This window comes from Lynx rufus, unplaced genomic scaffold, assembly GCF_022079265.1.
Source record: "Lynx rufus isolate CCGP_SWC_20201006 ecotype Redwood Valley unplaced genomic scaffold, mLynRuf1.p SCAF_33, whole genome shotgun sequence".
Lineage (NCBI taxonomy): Eukaryota > Metazoa > Chordata > Mammalia > Carnivora > Felidae > Lynx > Lynx rufus.
Window position 1 is genome coordinate 194258 of NW_025814849.1, and position 17495 is coordinate 211752.

General features: G+C 50.0%; 1 protein-coding gene across 1 annotated transcript in view; it reads left to right on the forward strand.

Annotated features, from left to right (window-relative positions):
- Positions 1-16061, forward strand: part of BRI3BP (BRI3 binding protein) — a 28865-nt gene extending 12804 nt beyond the window's left edge. The window contains exons 2-3 of the mRNA XM_047093208.1: positions 213-315; positions 11185-16061. Of these exons, the coding sequence (XP_046949164.1) occupies positions 213-315; positions 11185-11606 (525 nt within the window). The 3' untranslated portion in view covers positions 11607-16061. The remainder of the gene's footprint in view (positions 1-212; positions 316-11184) is intronic.
- Positions 16062-17495: the final 1434 nt, after the last annotated feature.

A 17495-nucleotide genomic window follows, 5' to 3' on the forward strand; every position in this document is an offset into this window, starting at 1 on the left:
GCCCGCGGAGGAGGAGGCCTGAGCAGATTTCGCCCAGCTCCTGGCCCACCAAGCTCATGTCTGTGCCCAGGCTGCTTGGCCTCTCCTGCTGTGTCCTTCATCACTGGCCGGCTCTGTTTTCCCACGAACGCGTGAACCAATGGCCCTGGCTGGACCAGGAGAAGGGGGCGTTGTCCCAGTCGGTGGTAGTGACCACTCTCTTGTTTTTGCAGTTCCTGACCAGGCTGACCGAGAGGTTCGTGCTGGGGGTGGACATGTTCATCGAAACGCTGTGGAAAGTTTGGATGGAGCTCTTGGATGTTCTTGGACTTGATGGTACGTGGCGGGGGGGGGAGGGGGGAAGGCATTCATGGAAGGTGCTGTTTTATTCGAGTGGTTATCAAAGTGTGGACGCAGTACCCATGATGGGTGGCACACAGGACCCCTTGGTGGGGGGGGGTAGTGAGGACACAAATGAACACTTAAAAAATTTTTTTAAGGTTTGCTAATTTATTTGCAGAGAGACAGAGACAGTGTGAGCGGGGGAGGGCCAGAGAGAGAGGGAGAGAATCACAAGCCAGCCCTGCATTGTCAGCACAGAGCCCGACGTGGGGCTTGAACTCACGAACCGTGAGAATGTCACCTGAGCCAAAATCAAGAGTCGGATGCTTCCCTGACAGAGCCACCCAGGTGCCCCACAAATGAACATTTTTTATTGTGATAGTTGCATAAAGAAATGGCCCGTCAAAACTGAGATTCACAGATGCTGTTTAGGGTAAGGTACGTGTGGGTAGGGCTGATTCGTCGGCCCCCAGGCAAACCGCAAAGACCAGAGGTGGGGCCTCCGGGGTGTTGGGACCCATCACAAACTCCTACCTACAGTTATTTAGGCACAAAGGGATTTCATACAGAGCTTGAGGTGGTCCCAGAGCCGTGCCTAGAACGCTGCCTAGAACGTGCCTAGAACGCTGTGGGAGTTGCTGCTCTGTGCGGAATCAGGAGGCTACTGCTGGAACGGTTCAATTCAAGGACTCGGCTGGTCCAGGCTGCCACCTCTCCCGCCAGGAAGTCTGCAGCCGCCCGTGTTGAGGCCCCAAGACCACCCCCAGGTTCGGCGAATCACCAGGAGGACTCAGGACTCAGTGTTATCGTCATGCTCACGGCTGTGATTTATTCCAGTGCAAGGACACAAAGCACCCTCAGCAAAAGGGGACAGGCCGGTGGGAGCCCCACAGGAAACCCTAATTCCACCAGCAACGATTTGTGGTGACGTGTGTAAAGTCGTCATCCACCAGGGAAGCCCGTTAGAGACTCTGCGCCCAGGGTGTTTCTTAGGGGCTGGTCATGTGGGCACCTTCTGCCCGGCACCCGCCAAAATTCCCGACACCCCGCGGGAAAGCAGGTGGTCAGCATAAACCACAGAATGTGTGCAAATAGTTCAGGCACAGGGAGCCCCCGTTATCAGGGAATGGAGGGAAGGCCCCTCCACTACCCGTGTTCTTTCCACCCCCCAAGCAGATAACTCAACTCTCCGTGAGTTGACCAGGCGTCCCACGAATTGAACTGAATTCTGAGCCCGGCTACCTGGAGGTATAATGTCAGAGCGAGCCCACGGGGTCAGGGCTCATCCCACAGGACTGCCCCTCCCGCTTCAGATGCCAGTTGCAAGCCCCCCCCCCCGCCGTGCTTCTGACCAAGCAAGTGACTCTAGATCGGAGGTTCCCCCTCCTTGGGTTTGATTAATTTGCCAGAGCGGCTCACGGAACTCCAGAACACCACTTACTAGCTCAACAGTTTATTGCAGGAGGATGTAACTCAGGACCAGCCCGATGGAGGAGATGTTCGGGTGCGTTCTGTAGGAAGACGCACGGAGCTTTGATGTTCCCTGAGCTCCCCATCCCAGAAGCTCCTGTCGGGTTTTTGTGGTGGCTCTGTCACACGGGCACGATTGATGAAGCCATTGGCCGTCGATGACTGACTCAGCCTCCAGCCGCTCTCCCCTCCCTGGAGGTCAGGGGATGGGTCTGAAATTCCAACCTTCTCCTCACGATGGGTTCTCCTGGTCCCCCATCCTCAGGGCCTGTCCAGAGGTCACTGTGTCAGCACATACTCAGGTGTGGCCGAAAGGACCCTGTTAAGAATTAATCCAAAGGTTCTAGGAGGAGCTCTGTGCCAGGAATGGGGACAAAGACCAAATATATATATATATATATATATATATATATATATATATATATACACACATACATATACTTCTTATAAATCACCGTATCACACTCCAGAAACCCAAGTTCCCAGATGTCAGCCAAGGGCCATATTAATCCTTTCCGGCACCTCTTTCTAGAGAGCGGACTCGGGCCTGCCGTGTTAACCCGTTCCTGCACACTTCCTAATTCCGTGTCCTCTCTTGGCCCCTTGTGGTTCCTTGTCAACAAACCAGCCAGGGTGATTTTAGTTTTTATTAGTTCTTTTGTTGCACAGAGTGATTAAAAAAAAAAAAAAAAAAGGATCAGTCAGGTTAAGTCGTTCACCTTAAAACTGCCCAGTGACTTCTGTTGCTCTTGGAATTGACACAGGGCTCCCACGGGGACCGTCGGCTCCAAGGATCTGCCCAGCCTCCCCACCCAGCCCCGGCCTCCGTCCTGTCCTCGGACACATGTTTGTTTCCTTTAGGTGTTCCCCACTGGGAGCAGGCCCTCAGCCCTTTGCCTGCTCAGGTCTTTCCCATCCTTGGGTCTCTGGTACGTGACACCTCCTCCAGGGGGCCCATCCTGACTACCCCATGTACAGGGACCCTGTTCTCACGCCTACAATCCCTTGTCAGCTGTAATGTTCCGCAGCGTGCACACGTGTGTGTATGTGTTTATTGCCCATATTTCTTCCGGAATCAGCTCCTGTGAGCAGGGTTTTGCCCATCTCCCCCAGGCTGCACGCTCCACCTCACTCTGCCTCTGGTGGACAGGGTCCCGTCATTAATAAAAGTTGGAGGACTCTTGGCCCCTCTGCTTCGCTGCTGGTGGGAGTTCACTTGCGTCCCCCCAAAAGTACCCCAAAAGCTCCAGTATCTATGAATGTGACCTTATTTGGGAATGGAGTCTTTGCAGATGTGATCAAGTTAAGATGGGGTCTATCCTGGATTAGAGTGGCTCCTAAATCCCGCCAGACAGTGTCTGGTGTCCTTGTAAGAAGAGGGAAATTTGGACACAGAGACAAACACACAGAGAGGAGATGGCCCTCTGGACACGGAGGCAGAGACTGGAGGGACGTGGCCACAAGCCAAGGGTGCCTGGAGCCCCCAGGAGCTGCAAGAGGCAGGAGGGACTCCCTCTGAGCGCTCAGGGAGCACGGCCCTGCCCGCACCTTGATTTCAGAATTCTGGCCCCCAGCGGGCAAGACGACACAGTCCCAATGCTCTAGCAATGCCACTCGCAGCCTCCTGGGAGTCGGGCTGAGCCAACACACAACCCAGATACGGCAACTGTGTGCAATCCCGCTCGGAGTCCGTATTCGCCACCCGCCCAGATTGTTAAACTCTCCGTATTTCCATCCCTGGCCAACAAGGAGCCCTGGAGAAGCAAACCTGATTGCAAAAAGTTGCATGCAGCTTGGAGCGGAAAGCTGCGGTGGAGACAGCCTCCTGATTACCCGGGAGGGGACCGGAACAGAGTCATTCCGCAGAGGCCCCACATGCTTGCGTTCGTGGGGAGGGCAGCTGGCACGTTCCGGAGGTGAAAGAACCCCTCCCACGTCATGTTCTCCCCTTGTATTTGGCGCATAAACTTGAAAGCATCCAGAGGCCTTTGGGATTTTCAGCTTCTGCTTAGAAGTCTGAGCACACAGGAGGCTTTACGGGAAATAGCATTCCGAAGTTGGATGTTCTGGTGCACAAGGTCTCCATGAGCACAATCCTCTAATTCCTGTCTCCAGAATCTCTCGGGGTACCGGTTACAGTGGAGCCTCCTTAGCCAGAGCCGTCCAGTAGAAAGAGAGCGCCCGATGATGTCACATGCTCCAGTTGCCACGTTAAAAAAAGTGAAAAGAAACCGGCGACACTAACTTAATAAGGTATTTCGGTTAACCCAAGAGATTCAAACTCTTGTCATCTCAACTTGTGGTAAGCGTGTGGAATTATTAATGAGGCGTCTTTACATTTTGGGGGGGGGTGTGTGAGGCCTTCGTGATCCAGCCCGTATTTGACACAGCACATCCCAGTTCAGACGTGCCACGTTTCAAGCGCTCAGTGGCCACACGTGGCCGATGGCTCCCATAACGGACACCGTGGCGTTAGCCTGCTCTAGACCCGGTGGCTCAAGTCACTCTTCCGGGAAGGAGTTGGAAGGGTGGACTTAAAGCCTCGTCCCTTCATCAGGCTGTTTACTCTGTCTGAAGCCTTGGGAGCCGCTTCTGACACACGCACGCTCGTGAGACGCATCAGGGTAGCACAGTCCGAAAACCAGACTCCCTGCCTCGAGATCCCAGCTCCGCCCTGTCCTCGCTGCGGACCCGGGGCAAGTCACGCTGTGTGCCTGAGCGCCCCCCCCCCACCCCGTGTGGAAAACGCTACGTATCATCAGCACGTCGTGAGGACCAGATGACAATTTGTGCGGAGCCATCAGAGCAGCGCGTGGGCCCGCGGTAAATACCTTGTGACCCCTTCAGGGCTTACGGAGGGGATCCGCTCTGAAAAGTCATTCGTCAGTCCCCTGTGGGACCCACCCAGGCTCGATTCCCCACGCCGAGGGCCGTCTGTGTCCGGCTGCACACGCAGCCGGCTTTCCCCTGGCTCTGAATCGGGGTGGACCCCTAATCCGGTAGGACCGGTGACCTCGCGGGAAGCTTGGACCCAGCGGCCGCGGGGAGAAGGCCAGCTGAAGACGAAGGTCTCGGAGGCAGGGGGATGCTCCCACGAGTCAAGAAGACCACGGATCGCCCACACCCCCCAGAGGCTGGGGAGGGGCCTGGGACGGGCTGTCCCCCGGCGGCCTCAGAACGCGCCACCCTGCTGACGCCTTGACCTCAGACTGTGTGCGAATACGTACGTTCCCGTCGCCTAAGCCGCTCGGCCTGTGCTGCTTTGTTGTGGCAGCTCTGGGAAGCGGGTTCAGGCAGGAGTGATGAGTTGCTCATGTTCTAGGTGCGATTTTTAGGGCCTCCGGCGAGGCACACTGCTTCCTACCCCCCTCGCTGGATTGCAGCGCGGGTTTCAGCGAGGCTGTGCCTGTGTCAACATTCTCTGCCCTAGTCCTAGATCCACCCCCACCGAGGGTCCTTGTCCTCGCTGGTCACCTAACTTAGCCCCTTGTTACCCTGATAATAATACGTGGTATGTAGCTTCAGATATACATAGGCTAGTCCGGTGGTTCTCAAAGTATGCTCTGAGGAACCCTGGAGGGGGTTCCTGAGGCCCCTCAGGGGAACCGTGAGGTCCCCCCCTTCTCCAGCAACCTGTGTGAGGCCAGGCATTCAAGGGATCCTTCGATGCATCAATTCCACGTTGATAATATGTTGCATATGTTGGGCTAAATATCTTTTTTTTTTTAAGTTTATTCATTTATTTTGAGAGAGAGAGAGAGAGATCACACCAAGTGTGCATATAAGTGGGGGAGGGGCAGAGAGCGAGGAGAGACAGAATCCCAAGCAGGCTCCTCGTTGGCAGCAGAAAGCCCACCAAAGTCACCAACTGTGAGATCGTGACCTGAGTGGAAATCAAGAGTCAGACACTTAACCAACTGAGCCACCCAGGCGCCCCTGTTGGGCTAAATATCTTAATGTTAATTTTGCCTATTTCTTTTTTGCCCTTTTTAATGTGGCTACTAGAAATATTTGTTTGTTCTGTTATTCATTCATTTATTCATTTATTTATTTAAAGTAGGTATTTTAAGCGTGCCTGGGTGGCTCAGTCAGTTAAGCGTCTGACTTCGGCTCAGGTCATGATCTCACTGTTCGTGAGTTCGAGCCCCGCGTCGGGCTCTGTGCTGATGGTGTGACGTCGGCTTGGGATTCTGTCTCTCCTTCTCTCTGACCGTCCCCGACCTGTGCTCGCTGTCTCTCTCAAAATAAATAAATGAACTTTAAAAATAAAATAAAACAAAGATTTTATTCTTAAGTAATCTCTACACCCAACACAGGGCTCAAACTCACAGCCCCAAGATCAACAGTTGCATACTCTGTGGACTGAGCCAGCCAGGTGCCCCTAGAAATGTTTAAAATCTATCCGTGGCCCACGTTTGTGGCTGACATTCTGTTTCTGTGAATTCAAAACCAGATCTGAGGATCCAGCTCTCTCCTAACAGGCCAGATATTTAAAAAAAAAAAAAAAAAGAGTTGTAAAAATGCAAAACATCTCACTGTTTTCATCATCAGGATTTTTTGGTTCTGTTTTGGAAATCAGTTATTCTTCTCGAAAAATATATTATTTGTGTTAGCCTGTAATGGGTCCATTGTTATTTTTTTTCCAAATTTTTATTTAAATTCTAGTTAGTTAACATATAGTCTGTAATACTGGTTTCAGCAGTAGAATTTAGTGATTCATCACGTATTATACCCAGTGCTCATTATAACAAGTACCCTCCTGGGACGCCTGGGTGGCTCAGTCAGTTGAGCCACCGACTTTGGCTCAGGTCATGATCTCGTGGTCCGTGGGTCCGAGCCCCGGCACGGGCTCTGTGCTGACAGCTCGGAGCCTGGAGCTGCTTCGGATTCTGTGTCTCCCTCTCTTCTGCCCCTCCCCCACTCATGCTCGCGCTCTCTCTCTCTCTCTCTCTCTGTCAAAAATAAATAAACATTAAAAAAAATTAAAAACAAAAACAAAAACCAAGTACCCTCCTTAGTACCGATCACCCATTTAGCCCACCCCCCACCCACTTCCCTGGGTTCATTGCTGTTTCTAAACGAATTAATAATAACAATGTTTAAAAATTAATTTATACTGGGGCACCTGGGTGGCTCAGTTGGTTAAGGGTACAACTCTTGAATTTGACTCAGGTCATGGTCCCAGGGTCTGGGATCAAGCCCTAAGTCGGACCCCATGCTGAGTATGGAGCTTGCCTAAGATTCTCTCTCTCTCTCTCTCTCTCTCTCTCTCTCTCTCTCTGCCCCTCACCCTCCACCTGCACACAATGCTCTCTCTCTCTAAAATAAAAAAATAAATAAAAATAAATAAATTAATTAATTTATATCTTTTGCTTAATTTTTCCGTGAACCCAAAACCCCTCTGAAAAATTAAGACTATTTAAAAAAAGAAAATGTTTGGGGCGCCTGGGTGGCTCAGTTGGTCAGGCGACTGACTTCGGCTCGGGTCATGATCTCGCAGTTCATGAGTTCGAGCCCCGTGTTGGGCTCTGTGCTGACAGATCAGAGCCTGGAGCCTGCTTCAGATTCTGTGCGTCTCCCTCTCTCTCTCTGCCCCTCCCCTGCTCACACTCTGTGTCTCTCTGTCTCTCAATAATAAATAAACATTAAAGATAATTTTGTTTAAGAAAAATTAGCCTGGAAGTATGAGGTATATTTAAGTACAAAATCATAATGAAATTTGTTGTTGTTGTTTTAATTTTTTTTTTTTTTTAGCATTTATTTATTACAGAGAGAGACAGAGCGTGAGCAGGGGATGGGCAGAGAGAGAGGGAGACACAGAATCTGAGGCAGGCTCCAGGCTCTGAGCTGTCAGCACAGAGCCCGATGTGGGGCCCGAACTCACAAACTGCGAGATCATGATCTGATCTGAAGTCGGATGCTTAACCGACTGAGCCACCAAGGCACCCCATTGTTGTTTTTTTAACATTTTTAACATTTGAGAGACAGAGTATGAGTGGGGGAGGGGTAGAGGGAGAGGGAGACACAGAATCCGAAGCAGGCTCCAGGCTCCCAGCGGTCAGCACAGAGCCTGACGCGGGGCTCGAACTCATGAACTGCGAGATCATGACCTGATCTGAAGTCGGACGCTTAACTGACTGAGCCACCCAGGCGCCCCATAGTGTTGTGACTTTGAGAAGAATGTTTATTCTTAAAACACGAGAGCCATCAGAATTGGAAAAGAAGAAGTAAAATTATCTGTTTGCAGGTGGCATGATTTATCCATAGAAAATCCTAGAGACTCCACGAAAACACTGTTAGATCTGATCAATGAATTCAGTAAAGTTGCAGGGTGCAACATTAACATACAAAAATCAGCAGTATTGTTATACCCTAACAATGAATGTATCCGAAAAAGAAATAAAATGATGCCATTTACAATAGCATCAAAAACAATAAAATACTTAGGAATAACCTTAATCAAGGAGGTGAAAGATAAATCGTAAGACATCGACGAAAGGCATCGGAGACAGCGTGAATAAATAGAAAATTATCCCATGTTCATGGATTGGAAGAATTAATGTTAAAATGTCTGTTATTTACCCAAAGCCATCTACAGATTGAACGCAATCCCTATCAAGGTTCCAATGGCTTTTTTTCACAGATGTGGGGAAAAGAAATCCTAAAATTTACATGGAACTGCAGAAGCCAAAGGAATCCTGAGAAAAGAACACCACACTTCCCGATTTCAAGTTGTATTATAAGCCTCAGGAACCAAAACAGTATAGTACCAGCATAAAAACTGACACGCAGACCAATGGAAGAGAACTGAGAGCCCAGAAATAAACCCAGGGATACGTGGTCAACTGAAATTTGACAAGGGAGCCAAGCACACTCAATGGAGAAAAGACGGTCGCCTTAGTAGATGGTGCTGGGAAAATTGGGTATCCACGCGTAAAAGAATGAAACGAGGCCCCTACCTTATACCACTCACAAAAATTAACTCAAAATGTATGAAAGACTTATTAAATGTAAGGCCAGAAACCATAAAACTCCATAAAGCTCTTTGACATCGGTCTTGGCAATGATTTTCTGGATTTGACACCAAAAGCAAAAATAAGGAGTACTACTCAAACCAAGAAACTTCTGCACAGCAGAAGAAACCATCACAAAATGAAAAGTACCAGGGCGCCTGGGGGGCTCAGTCGGTTGAGCGTCCGACTTCGGCTCAGGTCATGATCTCGCGGCTTGTGAGGTCGAGCCCCGCGTCGCGCTCTGTGCTGACAGCTCGGAGCCTGGAGCCTGCTTTGGATTCTGTGTCTCCCTCTCTCTCTGCGCCCCCCACCCCCGCTTGTACTCTGTCTCTTTCTGTCTCGAAAATAAATAAAAACATTTTTAAAAATTAAAAAAAAAAAAAGAAAGTACCTATGGAATGGGAAAAACTGTTTGTAAACCACGTATCTATTAAGGGGTTAATAACCAAAATCTATAAAGAGCTCCTACAACTCAATAGCGAGAAACCCACAGTCTGATTAAAATATAAGCAGAGGACCCATTAGATGTTTTTCCAAAGGAGATATCCAAATGGCCAACAGGTAATGGGGTGCCTGGGTGGCTCAGTCAGTGAAGCATCCTACTCTCGATTTCGGCTCAGGTTATGATCTCACGGTTGTTGGGACCGAGCTCTGTGTCGGGCTGTGTGCTGACAGAGTGGAGGCTGCTTGGGATCCTCTCTCTCTCCTCTTTCTGGCCCTCCCCCAACTCGTGTGCATGCTCTCTCAAAATAAATAAGTAAACATTTTTTAAAAACCCAAAAGAACAGATAGCCAACAGTTACATAAAAAGGTGTTCAATGTCACTCATCAGGACAATGCAAATCGAAACCACACATTATCTCGCACGTGCTGGAATGACCATTATCAAAAAGACAAGAGTTTACAAATGCCGGCAAGGATGCGGACCGAAAGGAACCCTTCCTTGTGCACTGGTGGTGGGATTGTAAATTGAGGCAGTGAAGAAGTGACACACACACACACACACACACACACACACACACACACCCCGTGGAATGTTATTCGGCCATAAAAGAGAAGGAAATCCTGCCTGCCATTTGTGACAACTTGGATGGACCTCGAGGGCATTATGGCATGTGAAACAAGTCAGAGAAAGACAAATACCTGATAATCTCACTTATATGAAGAATCTTAAAAAAAAAAAAACAAACCAGCAGGGGCACCTGGGGGGCTCAGTCAGTTGAGCGTCCGACTTCGGCTCAGGTCACGATCTCGCGGTCCGTGAGTTCGAGCCCCGCGTCGGGCTCTTTGCTGACAGCTCAGAGCCTGGAGCCTGCTTCCGATTCTGTGTCTCCCTCTCTCTCTCTGCCCCTCCCCCACTCATGCTCTACCTGTCTCTCTCTGTCAAAAATAAAAATAAACTTAAAAAAAAAAACCAGCAACAACAACAACTCATGGAAAAAGAGATCAGATTTGTAGTCAGAGGTGGGTGATAGTGGGTGCGGGAATTGGAATAAGAGGAATCAAGGTACAAATTTCTAGTGATAAGATAAGTAAGCACCGGGGGTGTAATTTAGAAAGTGAGGACTGCAGTTAACTCTGCTCTATGGTATATATGAAAGTTATTAAGAGAGGAGTAGATCCTAAGAGTTCTCAGGACAAGAAAAAAAGCATTTTTTTCTCTCTTTTTTTTTTTGTATCCATATGAAGTGATGGATGTTCATTAAATTTATTGTGCTAATAATTTCACAATCTATGTAATGAGTCATGCTCTTGAACTTATACGGTGCTTTTTGTCAGTTATATCTCAATAAAGCTGTGTCAGTGTTCACAGGTAGGTGGTTAGGCAGGGAGGTGGCTTTGCAGCACGAGGGCCTCAGGACCGAGGCACCGTCCGTCTTATGGCTTAGGTGACTGCCCTTACCTCATGGCCCAATATAGCTGCTCCCACTCCCGCCATCGCATCTCCATCGCAGCAGGCAGAAGAAGAGAGAAAGGGCACATTCCTGCTACTTTTAGGAAAGACCCCGCAAAGCCACCACAAAATATCTCCTCGACCAGAGCTTGGTCTCGGAGCTTCAAGGGAGGCTGGAAACGCCTTCCTCCTAGGCAGCCACGCACCCAGCCTACACCTGGGCGTTTGCTACCGTGGGGGACAGGAAGGAAGGAGATAGAGGACGGGCTTGTAAGCTCCGCCCTGCCACGAAAGGCGTTTTCAACTCAGGATGCGGCAGGTGGCCTCGGAGGGTGCCCTGCCTTCCCCCAGGGCTTCGTGTGAAGGATAAACAGGCCGCGGACTTGACGTGCGTAGGGCGGAGACCCAGCGCACCCCCGCACCCCGCTTGCAGAGAAGCCCCCGACTCGTGCTGACCCGCCACTGTCCCTCTTTTCTGTTCCGCAGTGTCGAACCTGTCCCAGTATTTCAGCCCGGCCTCGGTGGCCAACAGCCCGGCCCGCGCCCTCTTGCTGGTGGGCGTCGTCCTCCTGGCCTACTGGTTCCTGTCTCTGACGCTGGGCTTCACCTTCAGCCTGCTGCACGTGGCGTTCGGCCGCTTCTTCTGGATCGCCCGGGTCATCCTGTTTTCCATGTCCTGCGTCTACGTCCTGCACAAGTACGAGGGGGAGCCGGAGAACGCAGTCCTGCCCCTGTGCTTCGTGGTGGCCGTCTACTTCATGACCGGGCCCATGGGCTTCTACTGGCGCAGCAGCCCCAGTGGCCCCAGCGTGGAGGAGAAGCTGGAGCACCTGGAGAACCAGGTCAGACTGCTCAACATCCGCCTCAACAAAGTGCTGGAGAGTCTCGACCGCACCAACGGCAAGTGACAATCAGCCAGCCGGCCGGGTCCCCCCGTACCAGCGCCCTGTCTCAGAAAGCAAAAAAGAAGAAGGAAAAAGAGAACAGCAAAGCCCAAACAGTCCTGATGAACATTCCCGGGCAGGAGCCGGGGCGCTTTGCGAGGGTATTTCCGGCCACGTGTCAACCCCTAGGACACGTTCCCAGAGGAATGACAGGATCGTTGACGCGGAACCACCCGCGAAGGGTCGTTGGGGGGGGAAGAAATATTTTTTAAAACAAAGGATATAACCATATTAGCTGTATGGTAAGAGTTTATCTGTGCATAGTGCATAAAGTTAATTTTTTCAAGCACTTAAATACATCTTTTGTAAGGTTTTTTAATAAAGGCAGATCGAGTCAAGTTTAATAAAACTTTACACTGAGGGGGAGAATATGCTAATCGGACGTTTTAGACCAAGAGTTCCAGCGCCACTGTTTGTTGTCACGGCATAGGGATTGGTGGGTGAGGTCTGTGTGCGTTCTTCTCATGTTCCAAAACCGTGAACTTCGTTTTATGTCATTTTTGGTTGACGGTGACTTAGCTGATGGATGTCGTTGTTTCTGGATGTGGGTGGTTGGGGTCCAGGACGGAACTAAACCATCTTCTGGGTCCTCGTGACCCCAGCCAGGCCCCCGTCAATTATATTTCTAAATGGAGAAAGAGATCGTTATTCATAGAAAACCTGAGATCGTTTGTTTCTGTTTTTGTTTTCCCTTTCTGAACTTTGATGTTTTTAACCTCCACGTTTTGTAAGGGAAGATCCAAGGACCAAGCAAAGAAATGTCTTTGGAGTTCGATGCCGAGAGCTACCTGGGTGAGTGCCAAAACTCCCCCTGTCCGGAGTCTATCTGATGCCCTGGTATCACCATTCGCCAGCTAGACCTGTAGAGAAAAGGTACGCTCTCAAGGGTTTTTATTTGTGTCACTGTAGCGTGGGTTGACTCAGGACCTCGGAATTAAAACAAACTCTAGCAGCTAATAACATTTTCAAGTCTCTTGCTGCTTATAAGGCATTCTCAGGAGCAGTAAGCAGCAATAAACACGCCTTGGAGAAGATCCGAATTCTTTTTCCTGAAATTTTTACGACACACGTGTTATGTGCTTTCTGTGTGAAGTCTGTGGTGCCCTCATTTTCGGCGGCGCCTAGGGGCAGAGAGGGACATACCGGGCAGACAGCGATGGGGGTCCTCGACAGGGGCGCCTTGCGAGGCTGGATCAGGGCTCGATGCACGCGGCCCAGTGTAGCCCCCCCCCCCCCCCCCAGGCCTGTTGGTAAGCATCAGGCAACACATGAACAAGAAAAGGGAGCTCTGGCTGCCACAATCCTTCCCTGCCCACCTACGTGCCCCGGTGGCCCCCCGACAGAGCCTCTGTATGCAGATTTGCAGAGACCCCCCCCCCCCCCAGTTGGATCGGGTAGAACCAAGACCCCCACGGTCCACCCATCGTTCCGGAGAAACACTCAGCTGTCTGCTAACTCCTGTGCGGTTTCTGTGAAGTTTTACTGCTGGTTGCAAGTATCCAGAAAACCAGAGCGGATGTTTCTGAGAATGTTTACGAAACCTCTCTGTGTGAGGTGCACGTAACGGGACCCAACCTTTGCAGCATTCGGTTCTCTTGCTGAAACGCATACGTGTTTTCCGGGGTCTGCCCGGGGCAAACCTTTCTCCGGGGGCATTTGGAGCCCGAAGCCGTTGCAGTCAGAATCTTGGAGGCCAGTCTCTTTTAGCACAAGGGGTATAAAAAATAGCCCCGGGAGGCCATCCCGGCCTGCCTTCCTCTTGTGCGTTTGGCTCTCGTGCATCGGGCGCGTTGAGATCCCAAAACATTGCTTTGCTCGCGTTGGCCAGGGCAGAACTGACGTTTCTCTGCACACAGCTTGTAAGTCCTAAACTGTCACCGGTCTGGATGGAATATCCACTCTGTTCCCCCGGCCGCCTTCCCCCGCGAACCCTGAAAGGCACCGTGCTGTGTTGGGGTCAACAGGAAAACCGTTTTCACTTCCGGTAAACCAAGGGAGGCGCGTGCACCTGGGCGCTGGCGCGCGGAGGCCGTAAGCAGCAGGTAGAAATCGCTGTTGGTCACATGCGCTGTTTCCACCCCATTAGCCAAGGGTGGGCTCTCTGAGGCCAACCTTGGTTTCATGCACTGCGATGAAAGATGGCTTTATTTTTAATGAAAGCACCTACAGTTACAAAGGAGTATCACTTCGGGGCAGAACATTCTTTGGAATTCTGGTAGAAACCGTGGACGTTCGGTCTGAACAACGCCTGCTTTTTAACGCATCCATTTGACTTTTGTTTTGGGGCCTCGTCTTAACCCCAAATAGTTGGGGATTTTATTTTCTCTCTCTCCGCTCCACGGAAGCTTCTTAGGGTATTTGGCCTTTCCCACTACTCCCCGTGTCTTTCTTTTTTCTCTCTTTTGTACATGGGGGGAAAATGTATTTTTGTACCACATCTCATACCTGGAAGAGAAACCTTTTTTTAATGTCTTCTGGGTTGTAGGACCTATTAGGGCGACACTTCATATTCAGTGTGATCTAAAAAACCCTGACAGAAACGACCGTGGATGGGTTCGAATTAAGACTCTGTTTTCTAGAGATCTTAAACTCGACTAGTTTTTATTTTCCAGTGCCTCAGTAACAACCAACGCCAAGGACAGAAAAGGAAAAGGACCGGCCGTCTCAAAATTGCTGCACTTGAGTGGATCTTCTGGAGTCTGTGTTCAGAGGGACCTGTTCCCTGACGTGCTAGCAAAGACGCTTCCGTGGTACGTCAGCCCTCCACAAAGGCATTCCCCGTACCGGTCAAGATCAGCATCCCCTGGCTTCCGGGGGGGGTGGGGGGTGGTTTGGCCTCATGTTTCCGTGATAACCCACATCACTTCTGGGGGCAAAACACAGCAACGGAATTTCTTGAAAGCTGCTCTTGTGAACTGTGCCGGGGTCTTCATTTACGAAGGTGACCTGGGTGACAGCACGGGGGCTAATCCCGTTGAGAGAAGGTTCTCGGCACGGTTCCCTAAAGCACCTGGCCGCAGCATGCCTTGCAGGGCCTCGCGAAGCCTCACACGGGGTCGGGACGCGGACTGGGTGTGTGTCTGGGCTCCGTCACCGCGGTGGGAGGAAGCAACGGGTTTGAACATGCCTTACCGGTGCCAGGCGCGGACGTGCAGGTTGTGGGGGCAGTGGTCGGGAGGGTTGTGATGTGACTTTGCACGCCCGCGAGGGCTGGCTCGGGGGGAATGTGTAAACCACCTTGATTGCCGGTCTGCCTCCGATTCAGCGGCCTCACGGAGAGGTTAGGAAAAACACGCCAAAGCCAACGCATCCAAAACACGGTTAATACGCCTTGTCATTAGCGGAAATTCTGAACTGTTTCGTTTCTGTGCTTCCTGGTACTCCCCAAGATGCTTTAGGTGAAGGACGTCTGGTAACTTCTCCCTGACGGGGTTCGAATTGCCTGACTGAACCCAAAAGCCAGCTCCGGCCATCCAGCTGGCTTGTGTTAGCAGGAATTCCTAAGGCCCTGAGGTGTCACCCCCTCGTCCCCAAATCAAAATAGTAATGATAATAGATCTCCATTCTGCAAAGTTTTGTTTACGGTCCTTTGAGTCTTGGACTTTTTGCCCCTCACTTGTGAGTGGTGAGCGATGGAATCATCTATTTTTTGCGGGGTCTAACATAGTACCCTTAAAATTAGTAACGGACAGCCGTCGATATGATATACAGTCTCTGGGAGAAGCAGGCTTTGTTCAGCGTCCTGAGTTTTTTGCAGGAGACAGAGCAGGACCAGTTTTTTCCCCTGTGGTGGCATAAAAAGCTGATGGTCACTTGCGTCGTTTACGGGAAACCTGTGGCAGCTAACGGTGTCATCGACCCTATGTCCCCACGTCTTTTCGCAGATTTCAAGGTTTTATTGTGGTGTCAGCTTAACAGTCGCATGTGTGTTCAATCTCTGGGTACCGTGCAATTCAACTGATTTCTTGTGATGGTGACGGTGATTTGTGGTCACTTAAAATCCAGCGAAGCAATCCTTTATTTCCTTCTGAACTGGAAATCATACTAGTGAGGTAACGGTGTCCATTATCAAACAGTGCGTTCGTGATTGAGTTCATCCTTTGTGTATCTGGTTATCGATTTTATGCAGCATTTGATTTCACGCTTAATCTAAACCCATCGGATTTGAATACGCTGGTGTGTATGTGTCTGTGCTGTGCGCACATTTTCGTTGCCTAAAGCCTTGGGAAACTGATTCTGTGAGTGTCGAATAGAGACCTGAATGTATAAGGCTTCTTTTATTTGCAAAGTGCTAAATACATTCCTCTTATTTATTAAATCACTGGCCTTAGTGTTCTGTAGAGATATTTGTAGACCGATTTCAGAACAGAATGAAAATATTGTGAAAATTGCGGCTCAATAAACGTTTATTGTAATTTCGTTGTACGGGCTTCCTAAATATATGTCATCACTCCTAACCGAGCATTGGTGGAATTTCCCCGACTTTGTGTTGGTTGATTCTGTGATTCTGTTCCCCGGTCTGAGAAATCAAATAATCTTAACGTGTTGGAGGTAGGTAGGGTCACCAGATAAAACATAGGATGCCCAGTTAAATTTGAGTTTCAGGGGTGCCTGGGTGGCTCAGTCAGTTAAGCGTCTGACTTCGGCTCAGGTCATGATCTCGCGGTCCGTGGGTTCGAGCCCCACGTCGGGCTCTGGGCTGACAGCTCAGAGCCTGGAGCCTGTTTCAGATTCTGTGTCTCCCTCTTTCTCTGACACTCCCCTGTTCATGCTCTGTCTCTCTCTGTCTCAAAAATAAATAAATGTTAAAAAAAAATTAAAAAAAATTTGAGTTTCAGATAAACAACAAATACTTTTTAAGTATACATATATACCAATCACTGTATGGGACATATATATATATATATATATATATATACTAAAAATTTTTTTGATGTTTATTTTTGAGAGAGAGAGAGAGAGAGACAAGGCATGAGTTGGGGAGGGGCAGAGAGAGAGAGAGGAAGATACAAACTCAGAAGCGTCAGCACAGAGCCTGACGCAGGGCTCGAACTCACGAACTGTGAGATCATGACCTGGGCCGAAGTCGGACGCTTAACCACCTGAGCCACCCAGGCGCCCCAAGGAATATACATATACAAAAAATGTGTTGCTATCTGAAATTCAAATTTAACCAGGAAAACTATTTTTATTTGCTAATTGGGGCAACCCCAGGAGGGTTTTGCAACACATGTAGACCCTTCCCCCCACCCCGAACTGAGATGCTCTCCTGGGTGCTAAAAATTATTTCCTTAGCAAATATTCAGGAGCAAATGTAACAGAAGAGTCCGATGAAACACACTTATAACCCAAAAGTACTGCTCCTGGGCATGTGAGTTATTTGGAGGCCACCTGGGTGACCGGCCCCTGGGAGAGGGAGCAGGTTAAAGGTAGGGGACCCACACCACCGGGGACAGAACAGCAAGTTAGCCACAACAGCTGCGTCGGGTGAGAAAATAGGAACCACGCTGAGACAGGAAAGCCTTGTCCCTTTGAGTGAATTGAATATAAGCCATTAATCATTTTGTGAGAGCACGTTAAAAAAAAACAAAAAAAAAACCATCCCGGTGAAAAACAGCAGGTGGAAAAGGAAGGTGGAAGCAGGTCCCGGGACCAAGAAAGTGTCAAACGAAACGGGAGTGAGGCCTCGCCCGGCGAGGCTGCACCAGGCTGAGGAGTGTGACTGACAGAGCGGAGGGCACAAATACACGTCCCCGCCCCCAACCCAGCCTCCGTTTACCGTCTTCGCTTTCACTGCCCTCTCTGCCAAAGCCACCAGGTGCTTCCAGCCAGCAGGTGGTTTACTTAATACCC